The following is a 13,738-nucleotide window of genomic DNA, read 5'->3' as shown; positions in this document are numbered from 1 at the left end:
ATCCTCACCCAGGTCCTCAAGCCCGGGTCGGGGGGCGCCTGCGCGGGTCTGTGCAGTTCGGGCTCCGTCTCCCGGACAGCGAGGCGTTCTGCGGGGGTTCCTCAGCGCTGACGGGAGGTGAGGTGGGGGGGTCCTCAGCGCTGACGGGAGGTGAGGGGGGGAGGAGGGCGTTGCGTACGGTGGGAGGTGCGCCGGGGCCGCGAGCGTTCGGAAACCTGGGGGCCGACCGCGGTCTGCGGGGAGCAGAGAGAATGAGGAGCAGCCGGGCCCTAATCCTGAGTCTTTGGGAGCCACGGAGGGTTGTGAACTAAAGGAGAACGCGATCTGAGTGAGGGTCGTGTTCTTTGAAAAGATATTTCAAAGGCCGTGAGTGGAGATAACAGACGGTTAGGGAGGGATGGTGGTGGACGCGGGGATACCGGTGAGGAGGCGGCTGTGGTAGAAGCCAGGAGGATTGTGGTGGATTCTGGAGGGACCTAAGTAATAAGAATCTTGGTGGATGTTAAAGGGAAAGCCAGCAGGCTTTTCTGCTGCATCCTTTGTGCCTGTGAGCAGAAGTGGGAGTCAAGTATGATCCCAAGTTTTTCTCTTACTTGAACATCTGGAAGAGTTGACACAGAAATCTGGTGGGGGAGCAGGTTTTGGGGAGATACTAGGAGTTGAATTTTGGACGTGGTGTTTCTTTTTTTTCTTTTTTAAAAATATATTTTATGTTTCCAGCCGTCCATTGATAGTATGGACGTGGTGTTTCTAAACTGTCACAGAATGAGGTTGTTACATGGGCAGCTGGAATTGTACGTAGAAAATTAAGAGGAAGAGACTGGCTCACTGATTTTGTAAATGGTGACAGGCTGGGGCTGAGACTCAGGCCAAGCCTTCAATTTAGACCGGTAATCTTAAGATTTTACTTTGAGATGAAGAGAGGGAGGGCTGAGGCTGGAGGCTGGGGAAGAGCGGGTCGGCCTTGCGAGGCTGCTTGCAGATAGAACGGTCTTGGGGTTCCAGGGATACTTCCAGAGGGAATGTTTAAGGAATACACACTGCATAGGATGGATTTGAGGGTGGGACACTGTAACAAGTCACCATTCAGAAGGTTCGGCAACTGTTCACTCTATGTAGAGCCAGAAAAAGGTCTGCCAGACTAGCGGAGCAGCTCTCCCCGGAAAACACAGGTTTAAACTGTATAAATTTAACAAATTTATGCAAGCAATTAGTCGATTAAAATGCCACTATACCTCTGTGCTCTAATAAAAAAATAAATGTGTTTGCTTTTTGTCATGCTTTCCTGGCACAGAACTCCTAAAATCCTTGTAATTTCCTCAGTGAAAAGTGTCTTGTGGTAAGTTATGTAGCACATAACAACAATGTTGACCACATCAATGACGGTGGTCCCATGAGATTATGATACCATAATTTTTACTGTACCTTTTCATTTATTTCTTTCTGATCAAGAGGTAAACTGCGTTTTCTAAGTTTATATATGTTTAAATACCCAAATAATTATCACTGTGTTACAATTGCTGACAGTATTTAGTATAGTAACTTGCTGTACAGGTTTGTAGCCTAGGAACAATAGGCTATAATACATTTAGTAGTTGAGCAATGACTTTCTCCTTATCCTTGGAGGATACTTTTTAAAACCCCCAGTGGAGGCCTGAAACTGCAGATAGTACCCAACCTGTATATACTATGTTTCTTCCTGGACTACATACCTATAATAAAGTCCAATTTATAAATTAGGCAGTATAAGAGATTAATAATAACTGGAAAAAATACAGAACAATTACACTTTAATTATAAGTTAATAAAAGTTATGTTACTGCAGTTGAGACAATAAAAAAACAAAAAAGATTATTTAAAAAGTTATGTGAATGTGGTATCTCTAAATATCTTATTATACTATTTACCCTTCTTCATCTTAAGAAGAAAGGACTAAATGCCATAGTGTAATACTTCCTCACACCACTTAGAATGGTGCACTGTTTAAAACATGAATTGTTTATTTCTGGAAATTTAGTATTTTAGTATTTAATATTAAAATTTTAACATTACTATTTTCAGAGTGAAGTTGAAATTTAATACTTATAATTTTCACATTGAAGTTGAATGCAGGTAACTGAAACTGCAAATAGCAAAACAGCTGATAAGGGAAGGCAGCTATACTTGAGTTTTATGAGATGGCTTAGGGTGAGCAGACAGGTGGAGTCTAGATAGCCTCAGAGTGGAGGTGGTCACCAGACAAATCAAGTGATTATAGGATTTGAAAGCCCCAGCTCTGGCCTCCAGGGAGGGAAGCAGAGGTTTGGAGATTAGGGTATATAAAATCTTGATCAGTGAGTTCAGGAAGCTTCAAGGTTGTGAACACTTGGAAATGCTGGGAGAGTGAGATAAGAGAGCATGGACGTATCCTGCCTTACCCACTGCCAGTACCTTGCCATATGCATCTCTTCCATTTGGCTGTTCCAGAGTTACATCCATTATCATAAACTGGTAAACATAAGTATTTTCATGAGTTCTGTAAGTGGTTCTAGCAAATTGTTGAATAAGGTCATGGCAACCCCCAAATTTGTAGCCAAGTGGAGAAAATTACCGTGGTTTGAACATTGGCTTGCAGTTGGCATATGAAGTGAGGACAGTTGTGTATGACTGAGCCTTTAAACCTTTTGGTTTAGATGCAATTCCAGGTATTACTAGAATGGGATTGAATTGTAGGACACCTAGTTGGTATCAGAATCAGAGAATGGTGTTGGAAAAGACACTACATATTTATTGTCAAAGAATCACAGAAGCCTCTAATAATTTGATAACATATCCCATTCACATAAAGACTTGTGGTCTTTCTTGTTGAGTATTCTGTGTGAGCTTGGGAACAGTGTGTATTCTGTTCTTGTTGGAAAAAATAAAGACGTTGATTATGTCCAGTTGATTGATGATGTTGAATTCAGCTATGTTTATTGGTTTGGACATTGTTGAATATTCCGTGTGATCTTGGTAACAGTGTATATTCTGTTCTTGTTGGGAAAAAATAATCTAAAGATGTTGATTTTTGTCCACTTGATTGATGGTGTTGTTGAATTCAGCTATGTTTATTGGTCTGGATATGGATGCTGTTGTTGAATTCAGCTATATTTATTGGTCTGGATGTTGGCTTGCAATGGGCATATGAAGTGAGGACAGTTGTGTATGACTGAGCCTTTAAAACCTTTTGGTTTAGAAGCAACTCTAGGTAGCTAGTCTTAGAATAGGATTTAATTGCAGGACACCTAGTTTGTATCAGAATCAGAGAATGGTGTTGGAAAAGACACTACATATTTATTGTCAAAGAATCACAGAAGCATCTAATAATTTGATAACATATCACATTCACATAAAGACTTAAATGGCAAGTAAGAAACACCAAAATTTTCAAAACGGTTTACGGAAGTCTTAACGCTGTGGTCAGTACTAGCCCGGTCTTAGCATTGGACACGTATGAATGAGTTTGATGCCTACCATAGCACTACAAGGTAGCCACCATTAAGTGTTCCCATTTTACAGATGGAGGCAACCTCAGAGAGGTCAGATCTTTGTCCAGTGTCACACAGTTTGCAAGAGCAACTTACCCTTTGTAAATACCACCTTGAGCACCTTTATTTCATAGCCTCCCTCTTCCTGCAGATTCCTGTGGCAACAGAAGAGTTTGTGAAACCATCACAGGTACGGGGAAGAAGTCCCAGGTCTTCACTGGCCCTATTCCCTAAAGCCATGGTTCTGGCCCACAGATGCAGGTGACACTGTCCTGAGACTCTTTTTCCTTGCTTTTGGGTCCCTTGGGTCACCTCAGACCCAGGATGATTAATCAGAGTGAGAAGGTCTACAGAGATGTTCACATTTCTACATGTAATAGGATGAAGTGATGGAGGGTTTCCTGGGCATAGGAGCCAGTACGTCCAAATGCTTAGAGATGAGAATCATATGGGCATGTATAGGAATTGCAAGTCTCTGTGCACTGTGGCCAAAACTTTAACAGTTTGAACTGTGACAGCAGAACTAACATGAGTTTCTTTTTCCTTCTTCACAATCTCACAGATACATGATTTGTTCTTTTTGTACATCTTAGCAAACTCAGAGTACAATTTTTATCTTTCTTGTTAAATCAAGAACTCTTACCTTTTCACTTAAAGGAAGTACTTTACGTCTTTTACACATCTGAATTGCTGGCATTATTGCTCTTGCGCTTTGGGGATATTACTAAGTAAAATCAGGGTTACTTAACATAGGCACTGTGATACTGAGACAGTTGATGTGATAACCAAGATGGCCACTTAGTGATTAACAGGCAGGTACTGTATTCAGCGTGGATCTACTGGACAAAGGGATGATTCATATCTTGGGCATAACACCGTGGGACAGTGTAAGATTTTGTCACACTACTCAGAAAAGCACGTGATTTATAACTTATGAGTTATTTATTTCTGGAGTTATGCATGTAATATTTTCAGACCACAGTTGACCACTGGTAACTGAAATCTTGGAAAACAAAATCATGGATAAGAGTGGGGATGACTGTATAGGTATTCAGTGCTATAAATTTTATTCTAAGCACCGCTTTAGCTGCATCTCACAAATTCTAAGTTGTGTTTTCATTGTCATTTAGTTCAAAATAGTTTTAAATTTATCTTGAGTATTGCTTCTTTGCTCCATGTGTTGTCTTGTTTAATCTCCCAAGTATTTTGGGATTTGCCAGCTATCTTTCTGTTACCGCTTTCTAGTTTAATTCTATTGTGATCATGGAGCAAACATTGTATTATTTCTGTTAAATTTATTAAGATGTGTTTTACGAATGTGTATTATAAATGGGGGAGTAGATATCCTTCGTGGGGTCTCTAGTATCATTCCAACACTGCCATGGAAATTAAACTGTGAGAGGCATACAGAATTAAAGGATTTATTATATTCATACATTCTCATAGAGGGTGGCACAGCAAACTATGCATGAAGCCATATGGGAGGAGCCCTTAAGGAGCAGACTCAATCAAGCAGGCAGGGAGCCAAGAGGGAGCACAAGGACCTGTGGGCAGCTGCTTTTCCTAGTGTGTTTGAATATCATTCAGTCACAGTCAAGGGAGAAAAAGAAGGGGAGGTTGTGACAGGGACCAGACTTAGCACACTGGGTACCTGGTCACCAGGGTGGGTTGCTCATAATGTGTTGGGGATGTTGAAGCATCAGGAAAATAGGAAGTTTTAAAGATGTATAAAACAAGCCAGAGTGTGGTCTGTCTTGTTGAATATTCCGTGTGAGTTTAAGAACAGTGTATATTCTGTTCTTGTTAGTTAAAATAATCTAAAGATGTTGATTATGTCCAGTTGGTTGATGGTGTTGTTGAATTCAGCTATGTTTATTGATTTTCTGCCTACTGGATCTGTCAGTAACAGAAGAGTGTGGAAGACTTCAACTATGATGGTGGATTGATCTGTTTCTCCTTAAAGGTCTATCAGTTTTTGCCTCATATAGTTTGATGCTGTGTGGTCAGGCATGTATGTGTTAAGGATTCTTACATCTTTTTGGAAACTGACCCCGTTATCATTATGTAATCTTTCTTTATCTCTGATAACTTTTCTTGCTGTAAAGTTTGCTCTAAAATTAATAAGCTTTCTCTCCTTTTTTTTTTTTTTTTTTTTTGAGACGGAGTTTCGCTCTTGTTACCCAGGCTGGAGTGCAATGGTGCGATCTCGGCTAACCGCAACCTCCGCCTCCTGGGTTCAGGCAATTCTCCTGCCTCAGCCTCCTGAGTAGCTGGGATTACAGGCATGTGCCACCATGTCCAGCTACCTTTTTGTATTTTTAGTAGAGACGGGGTTTCACCATGTTGACCAGAATGGTCTCGATCTCTTGACCTTGTGAGCCACCCGCCTCAGCCTCCCAAAGTGCTGGGATTACAGGCTTGAGCCACCGCGCCCGGCCTCTCTTTTTTTTTTTTTTATTACCATATTACCATGGTATGTTTTTCTCCATCTGTTAGAATTTAAATATGCTCTTCAAATCTCATGTTGAAATTTGATACCCAATATTGAGGGGCCTGGTAAGAGGTGTTTGGGTCACAAGGGCAGATTCTGCATGAACAGCTTGATGCTGTCCTCAGAGCAATGAGTGATTTCCTCCTCTGTTAGTTGCTATGAGCTCTGATTGTTTCAAAGGGCCTGGCACTTCCCCTGTTCTGTCATGCTTATGTCATGTTTTGCCAACCCCCACTTCATGTTCTGCCATGAATGGAAGCTTCCTGAAGTCCTCATCAGAAGCAGATATTAGTATCATGCTTCTGAGCTTGCAGAACTATGAACCAAATATACATTTTTTTCTTTATAAATTATTCAGCTTTAGTTATTCCTTTATAGCAACACAGAACAGACTAAGGCACCATCCATTTACTTTTGATATATATGTGTCTTTATATTTAAGGTGTGTTTTTTTTTTTTAGACGACATATAGTTAGGCCTTGTTTATTGATCCACTCTGACCATCTGTTTTAATATTGGTACACTTAGACTATTGACATTGAAAGTGATTGTTGATGCAGTTGTTGATGTAGTTGGAGTAGCTTGCACCATATTTGTTACTGTTTACTATTTGTTGCCCTTACTGTTTTGTTTTGTCTTTTGGGTTTTGTTTTTGATACAGAGTCTGGCTTTGGTGTCCAGGCTGGAGTGCAGTGGCGCAATCTCAGCTCTCTGCAACCTCCTCCTCCAGGACTCAAGGGATCTGCCCAGCTTAGCCTCCCAGGTAGCTGGGACTACAGGCATGTGCCACCCAGCTAATTTTTGTATTTTTTTGTACAGATCAGGGTTTTTGTACAGATCGTTGGCCAGGCTGGTCTTGAAATCCTGGCCTCAAGTGATCTGCCTGCCTTAGCCTCCCAAAGTGTTGGGATTACAGGTGTGTACCACCATGCCTGGCTGCAATATACTTTTGCAATTAATCTAAGTCCATATTATTCAAATAGCACTATAACATTTCACAGGTACTTTGAGTGTTTTATAACAAGATAGATAATCTTAATTTCACTCTCCTGTCCCTTGTTTTTGTTTGTTTTGTTTTTGAGACAGTCTCTCCTTCTGTCACCCAGGCTGGAGTGCAGTGGCATGAGCACAGCTCACTGCAGCCTCAATCTCCTGGGATCAAGCGATCATCTTGTCTCAGCCTCACCAATAGCTGGGACCACAGGCATGTGCTACCATACCCAGCAATTTTTTTTTTTTTTTTTTTTTTTTTAAATAGAGAAAGGGCCTCACTTTGTTACCCAGGCTGGTCTTGAACTCCTCCCCTCAAATGATCCTTGTGCCTTGGCCTCACCACTGTGTTGGGATTTCTTTTTTTTTTTTTTTTTTTTTTTTTTTTTTGAGACAGAGTTTCTCTCTTGTTACCCAGGCTGGAGTGCAATGGCCCGATCTCAGCTCACTGCAACCTCCGTCATCTCCTGGGTTCAAGCAATTCTCCTGCCTCAGCCTCCCGAGTAGCTGGGACTACAGGCGTGCGCCACCGTGCCCAGCTAACTTTTTGTATTTTTAGTAGAGACGGCGTTTCACCATGTTGACCAGGATGGTCTCGATCTCTTGACCTCATGATCCACCCACCTCGGCCTCCCAAAGTGCTGGGATTACAGGCTTGAGCCACCGCGCCCAGCCTGTGTTGGGATTTCAAGGGTGAGCCAGCGTGCCTGTCCCTCTTGTCCCTTATATTGTTGTTATCATTTATGCATGAGTGTGCATGCAGCCATGTGCGTGCGCGCGCACACACACACAATTGAATACATTGTTGCTATTTTTTTTTTAACAAATTCATCTGTTAGATTTATTAAGAAAAATTTTTGTTTTACCTTCACTTTTTTTTTTTTTTTTTTTTTAATTTGTGGTACTTTTCCTTTCTTTATGCAGGTCCAAGTTTCTGGCCTTCATATCATTTCCTTCTCTCTGAAGAATTTTTTTTTTTAACGTTCCTTGCAAGGCAGATCTGCTGGTCACAGATTTTTAAATTTATGTTTGTCTGAGAAAGTCTTTATTTCTCCTTTACTGTGGGAGGATAATTTCACAGAGTACACCCTTCTAGGTTGGTAAGGATTTTTCTCAACACTTTTTACTTCGCTTTTTTCTTGTTTTGCATGGTTTCTGAGGAGAAGTAGGATGTAATTCTTATCTTTGTTCTTCTATAAGTAAAGTGGTTTTCTAGCTTTTATCAGTATTTTTTTTTAATCCTTAATATTCTGTAGTTTGTCTGTATGTCTAGGAGGAGGTTTAGGGGGTGGATTTGTCCTGCTTAGTGATCTCTGAGCTTCTTGGATCTGTAGTTTGGTGACTGAAGTGAATTTGGGGAAATTCTAAGTGTAATTCTTTTCTTTCTTTCTTTCTTTTTTTTTTTTAATATGGAACGCTTCACGAATTTGCGTGTCATCCTTACGCAGGGGCCATGCTAATCTTCTCTGTATCGTTCCAATTTTAGTATATGTGCTGCCGAAGTGAGCACCTAAGTGTAATTCTTACGTTTATTTTTATTTTTTTCCTTCTTGTATTCCCGGTATATGTATGTTGCATGTTTCGTAGTTGTCCCATAGTCATTTGATATTCTTTTGTGTATGTATTTTTTAAGTCTTTGTGCACTTCACTTGCCAATTTTGGAGGTTTCTATTGATGTATCCTCATTCTTATAAGATTCTTTTCTCAGCCTTGCCCAAGTTAATAAGCCCATCAGAGGCTCTGTTCATTTCTTTTACATTATTTTTGGACCCTAGCATTTCTCTTTGGTTCTTTCTGAGGATTTTCATCTCTACTTACTCTGCCTGTTCTTGCATGACATCTAGTTTATCCATTAAGGGGCGTCATATTTGTAGTTGTTTTAAATTGCTGCTGGTTGCATAATTCCATTTCTGTGTCACGTATAGTTCTGATCCTTGCTCTCTTTCCTCCAAGTGTGTTCTTTCACCTTTGGTATGCCTTGTGATGTTTTCTTTTCTTACCTCCCCCTTTTTTTTTTGAGATCTAGTTTTGCTCTTGTCACCCAGGCTGGAGTGCAGTGGCACGATGTTGGCTCACTGCAGTCTCCACCTCTCAAATTCAAGCGATTCTCCTGCCTCAGCCTACCAAGTAGTTGGGATTACAGGAATCCACCACCACACCCAGCTAATTTTTGCATTTTTAGTAGAGACGGGGTTTTACCACGTTGGCCAGGCTGGTCTCGAACTCCTGACCTCAGGTGATCCACCTGCCTTGGCCTCCCAAAGTGCTTCTGATGTTTTCTTGATAGCTAGACATGATGACCTCAGGAAAAGGAATTGCTGTAAATAGGCCTTTAATAATGTGATGGTGAGATATGCCAGTGGGCAGGGGAAGCATTTTAAGTCCTGCAGGTAGGTCTCAGTGTTGTTTTTTTTTTTTGAGACGGAGTTTCGCTCTTGTTACCCAGGCTGGAGTGCAATGGCGTGATCTCGGCTCACCGCAACCTCCGCCTCCTGGGTTCAGGCAATTCTCCTGCCTCAGCCTCCTGAGTAGCTGGGATTATAGGCACGCACCACCATGCCCAGCTAATTTTTTTTTTTGTATTTTTTAGTAGAGACGGGGTTTCACCATGTTGACCAGGATGGTCTCGATCTCTTGACCTTGTGATCCACCCGCCTCGGCCTCCCAAAGTGCTGGGATTACAGGCTTGAGCCACCGCGCCCGGCGGTCTCAGTGTTTTAGTGAGTCTGTTCCTCTTGACTGAAATTCACGTGCCTCTAAATTTTGGTTTTTTTTTTTTGCTTTTTCTCTCCCATTATCTGGAAGAGGATTACTAGAATGGGCTGTAGTTGGTTATTTCCATAGTCTGTCCCTAGGTAAGACTAGGCTCTGATAACACCTCTGCAGGTTAAGCTCTGATTAACTGTTGTCTCCTGAGGACAGGCTTCGTTTAGAGTAGGCGTCCCCAAACTACGGCCCATGGGCCGCATGCGGCCCCCTAAGGCCATTTATCCGGCCCCCCGCCGCACTTCAGGAAGGGGCACCTCTTTCATTGGCAGTCAGTGAGAGGAGCACAGTATGTAGCGGCCCTCCAACGGTCTGAGGGACAGTGAACTGGCCCCCTGTGTAAAAAGTTTGGGGATGCCTGGTTTAGAGGAACACATTGCTATGGCATATTTTAAAATGATTCATTTTCTCCTCTCTGCTGGAAGCACAAGAGGATTTTTTTCACCAGTATGTACCATGAGAACTTGTTTAAGACTCTGGAGGTAAATATTGCAAGATTGTAGGGGCTATCACTGAGTACCTCTTGAATTTTCAGCTCACGGAACTGTCCACACAGAGCTTCTAGCAATTTATGCATTGTAGATTGGGTTTTCCTAACCTGGCGAGGGTTTGCATGATGATTTCCTTTCGTGAGTTTCTGCTCCTGTAAGCCTTGATTCTCCTGTATTCCTTTGTTTTTTATCTCCAGTCTTGGGGGCAGCAGTGTGTCCTGATCTTTCCTGTGGATCCCAGAAGAGCTGTCCATTTTTCAGTCTGTTTAACTCTTTACTTGCTGTTGTGATGGAGTGGCCACTTCCTATTCTGTTGTGATGGAGTGGCCACTTCCTATTCTACATGCAGAATAGGAAACCGAAGTCCAGGAGTTAGGCCTTCACAATATGGAGTCTTCTGTTGGGAACCCTTAGTGATGATATCAGGTGCACAGCAAGGGACAGACATGTGGAGTTCAGGGAAGGGATCCAAGTGAAAGCTATCCATCAGCCAGTGGCTGGCATGTGGACCATTGTAGATTTAAGAGGAGCACTCGGTAGGTCCTAGTGGCAATGCCAACAGCAAGGAAGGATATAAAGAGTATTCTGTAATGACTGGGTCTTGCACGGTCACCTAGATAGAAGTGGGAACCATCACCAAGACAAACAAAGAAGAGTAGTAACCACGGGTGTGTGGGGTAGGATGAAAAGGGTGTCTAGCTGTTGGCACAGTCTTTAAATGGGCAGTGGTTAAGAGATTCATTCAGAGGCAAAGCAGTACTGGAGGTCAAATGACACCAAGTTCAGGCCTGGTGCTTTTTCTTCCTCTGCTGGCTCAGACTTTTGTTGGTAACTCTTGGTGGGGCCTGAGTAGTTTCAGACAGGGTGACAGATTAGGGTAAAGGCAAATGAGATTGACTGGGAGAGTCATTCAGCATGTGGTGGGGCCAGGCTCTGACTGAGTATATAGGTGGAGAGAGGAAAGATGTGACATTTGGGGACAGCACAGGCAACACTGAGACAGAAGTGGGCTTTGGCAACTGAGCTCACACAAGTTCTGAGTGCCTGAAATTGGAACAAAGAGCCAGGCCAGATGGAGAAGAGTTCATAACAGTCCTGAGACTGCCTCTGAATTGGGTCTGACAGAGATGTGTGGTGGTGCTGGATCCTTGTTGCATTTAGCAAGTGCTGCCTGCGTCCCTTGAGCAGAGTGGCATGTGGAGAAGCCAGTGAAGTACTGTGTCATGGATGCTGAGGGCAGTGGAGTTTAGGGTGTGGCAGTCATGGTCTGGAGATGTGAGGGAGCTTTGTTCCCGTGAGTGGTATTTAAATGGGAAGGGAGTATGGGTGTACTCAGGATCCTTGTACTGACACTTTAAGCCAAGAGAGTAAGCACAGGTTTCAGTATATCTGGGTCTCTAGGGAGATGAACTAGCAGGAACATGAGTGAGATTCCATTGTGTCAGACCGAGAGCCCAGTGGGAGATACCATAAGGACCTGGTGTCTCCTCTGAGTTGGAGAACTAGGGAGGAGGGAGATTTACTGGGGTTCCTGGGGATTGAGTCTGCTCATGATCTCACCTGCCCCCATCATGCAGGGCCATGTGACCTTTGAGGATATTGCTGTGTACTTCTCCCAGGAGGAGTGGGGCCTCCTTGATGAAGCTCAGAGGTACCTGTATCATGACGTGATGCTGGAGAACTTTTCGCTTATGACCTCAGTGGGTAAGATCTCTTAAAAGCACCCCGTTGACCTCTGTTGGACTCTGCTCTTTCCCTTTTTCCAGGAGTGTCCCTGTCTTTTCCAGAGTTGGACATGGGCCCTGCTTCTTTCCTTGGTTTCTTGACCTGTGGATGACATAGGTGCTGTGGTTGCCAGGCCTGGGCTTTTTGCAGCCGCAACATCTACTGTCCTGAAGCCTTTTAGTTAAGAGTTTGGGTTCAGACTCTTGTAACCTGCCCAACCAATACCACTTGGTTTTGCCATTTCTTGGTAAGGTGATTGTTCAGTTCTGTGGCGGACCTGGGTTACCAGTTCTCCCCTTGCCTTTAGTAGACTTGTCTTTGGACCTGCCTTTCTCAGGAATAACAGGTACTTACATGGTTGGTATTTGTAGGGATTTCTAGACTATGACAGCAAGACCCTCTCCCAAGGCTTTTTAAAAAAATAAATGTCCCTCCTGTAGTCTGTCATGGGTTGGTGTACTCTGGGCCAGTGTTGTTGACCCACCTCCCTATTTTTCCCTTGAGACTTCTACCTTCCAGGACCCAGATAGTCTCCTGACTTAAGCCAAGGACAGGAGAGAGGCCTGTGTTTATGAAAGGGTAGTGAAGTCTTCAACCACAGCAAGGGGGGTTAACAAGGTTTGGGACCTGTGAGTAGAAGCAGTGGCATGATTTCAGGGCTGAACTCAAATCATACCAGGCAAATGTCTTGTGTTCCCTATTATTTTAGTGCCAGGGTTCATGGGCATACCTCATTTTTCTCTTTTCTCTGCCTACTTGACGTTTTGCCTACTTGGCATTTCTACTGTGATTGTCCCCTACCTCTGTTCTCCACATCTCTCCTGTTCCTATTTTGCAGTGTTCTCCAACATTAGCCTATACCTAATAAATTTAATATTATGAGCTGTGCATATGCAGATGTTCGTCAGCTCATGATGGGGTTATATCCTGATAAACCCATTGTAAGTGGAGAATATTGTTAAGTCTGAAATGCGTTTAATACACACAGCTTACCAGCCATTGTAGCTTAGCTATACAGTAGAGTATCAGTTGTTTAGCCTTGTGATTTCATGACTTACTGGGAGCTGTAGCTTGCTACCACTACATCACAAGAGTATACATACTGCATATCACTAGCCTGGGAAAAGTTCAAAATTCAAAGTATGTTTTCTACTGAATGCATATCACTTTGATACCGTCATAAAGTGGAAGAATCATAAGTTCAACCATTGTAAATCAGAGACTGTCTATTTCAGTTCTCAAACATCAGCTATTGAGTTGTAATTGCACTTTCCTGGAGTGACACATTCTATGCAGGTCTCCCCTGTCTCCATGAGACAATGTCCTGTTGAAAACCATTGACAGAGAAGTGAGTTATAGATGCCCCCTGCCTCTCTTTCCACCATAGCACCCTATTCTTTGTTCTCTCTGGTTATGGTCTTCCTCCACATGGTAACCTTAAGAGGCCTAGTACTGCAAGTACTGTCTCCCTTGACCTGACTCCAGCTCCCTTGCTGAAAACAAACACATGGGCTGAGTGCAATGGCTCATACCTATAATCCTAGCACTTGGGGAAGCTAAGGTGGGAGCATCACTTGAGCCCAGGAATTTGAGACCAGCCTGGGCAACATAGTGAGACCCTCATCTCCACAAAAAATTCTTAAAAAAACTAGCTGGGCAGCCGGGCGCGGTGGCTCAAGCCTGTAATCCCAGCACTTTGGGAGGCCGAGGCGGGTGGATCACAAGGTCGAGAGATCGAGACCATCCTGGTCAACATGGTGAAACCCCGT

At 43.0% G+C, this 13,738-nt stretch overlaps 3 protein-coding genes and 1 non-coding gene across 5 annotated transcripts in view; 3 read left to right on the top strand and 1 right to left on the bottom strand.

Moving 5' to 3' along the window:
• The window catches only part of LOC101048742 (uncharacterized), a 264,023-nt gene that overhangs the window by 80 nt on the left and 250,205 nt on the right, over positions 1-13,738 (top strand).
• ZIK1 (zinc finger protein interacting with K protein 1) overlaps positions 1-13,738 on the top strand; it is a 93,873-nt gene that overhangs the window by 54 nt on the left and 80,081 nt on the right. The gene's annotated exons all lie outside the window — the stretch shown is intronic.
• Positions 1-13,738, top strand: part of ZNF549 (zinc finger protein 549) — a 33,694-nt gene that overhangs the window by 5,196 nt on the left and 14,760 nt on the right. The window contains exons 1-2 of one of the 2 annotated variants that reach the window (XM_074385821.1): positions 197-3,696; positions 11,822-11,948. In XM_074385821.1, coding sequence (XP_074241922.1) covers positions 3,538-3,696; positions 11,822-11,948 — 286 coding nt within the window. In that variant the 5' untranslated portion in view covers positions 197-3,537. Of the gene's footprint in view, positions 1-196; positions 3,697-11,821; positions 11,949-13,738 lie in introns of those variants that run through there. The other variant, XM_003944008.4, reaches the window with a different exon arrangement.
• Positions 8,391-8,497, bottom strand: LOC120362947 (U6 spliceosomal RNA). Its single transcript, XR_005578729.1, has one exon. It is a non-coding gene; the product is annotated as a U6 spliceosomal RNA (small nuclear RNA).

The sequence above is a fragment of the Saimiri boliviensis genome, chromosome 14 (genome assembly GCF_048565385.1).
Source record: "Saimiri boliviensis isolate mSaiBol1 chromosome 14, mSaiBol1.pri, whole genome shotgun sequence".
Taxonomy (NCBI): Eukaryota; Metazoa; Chordata; class Mammalia; order Primates; family Cebidae; genus Saimiri; species Saimiri boliviensis.
This window is presented reverse-complemented; position numbering and strand designations above follow the sequence as displayed.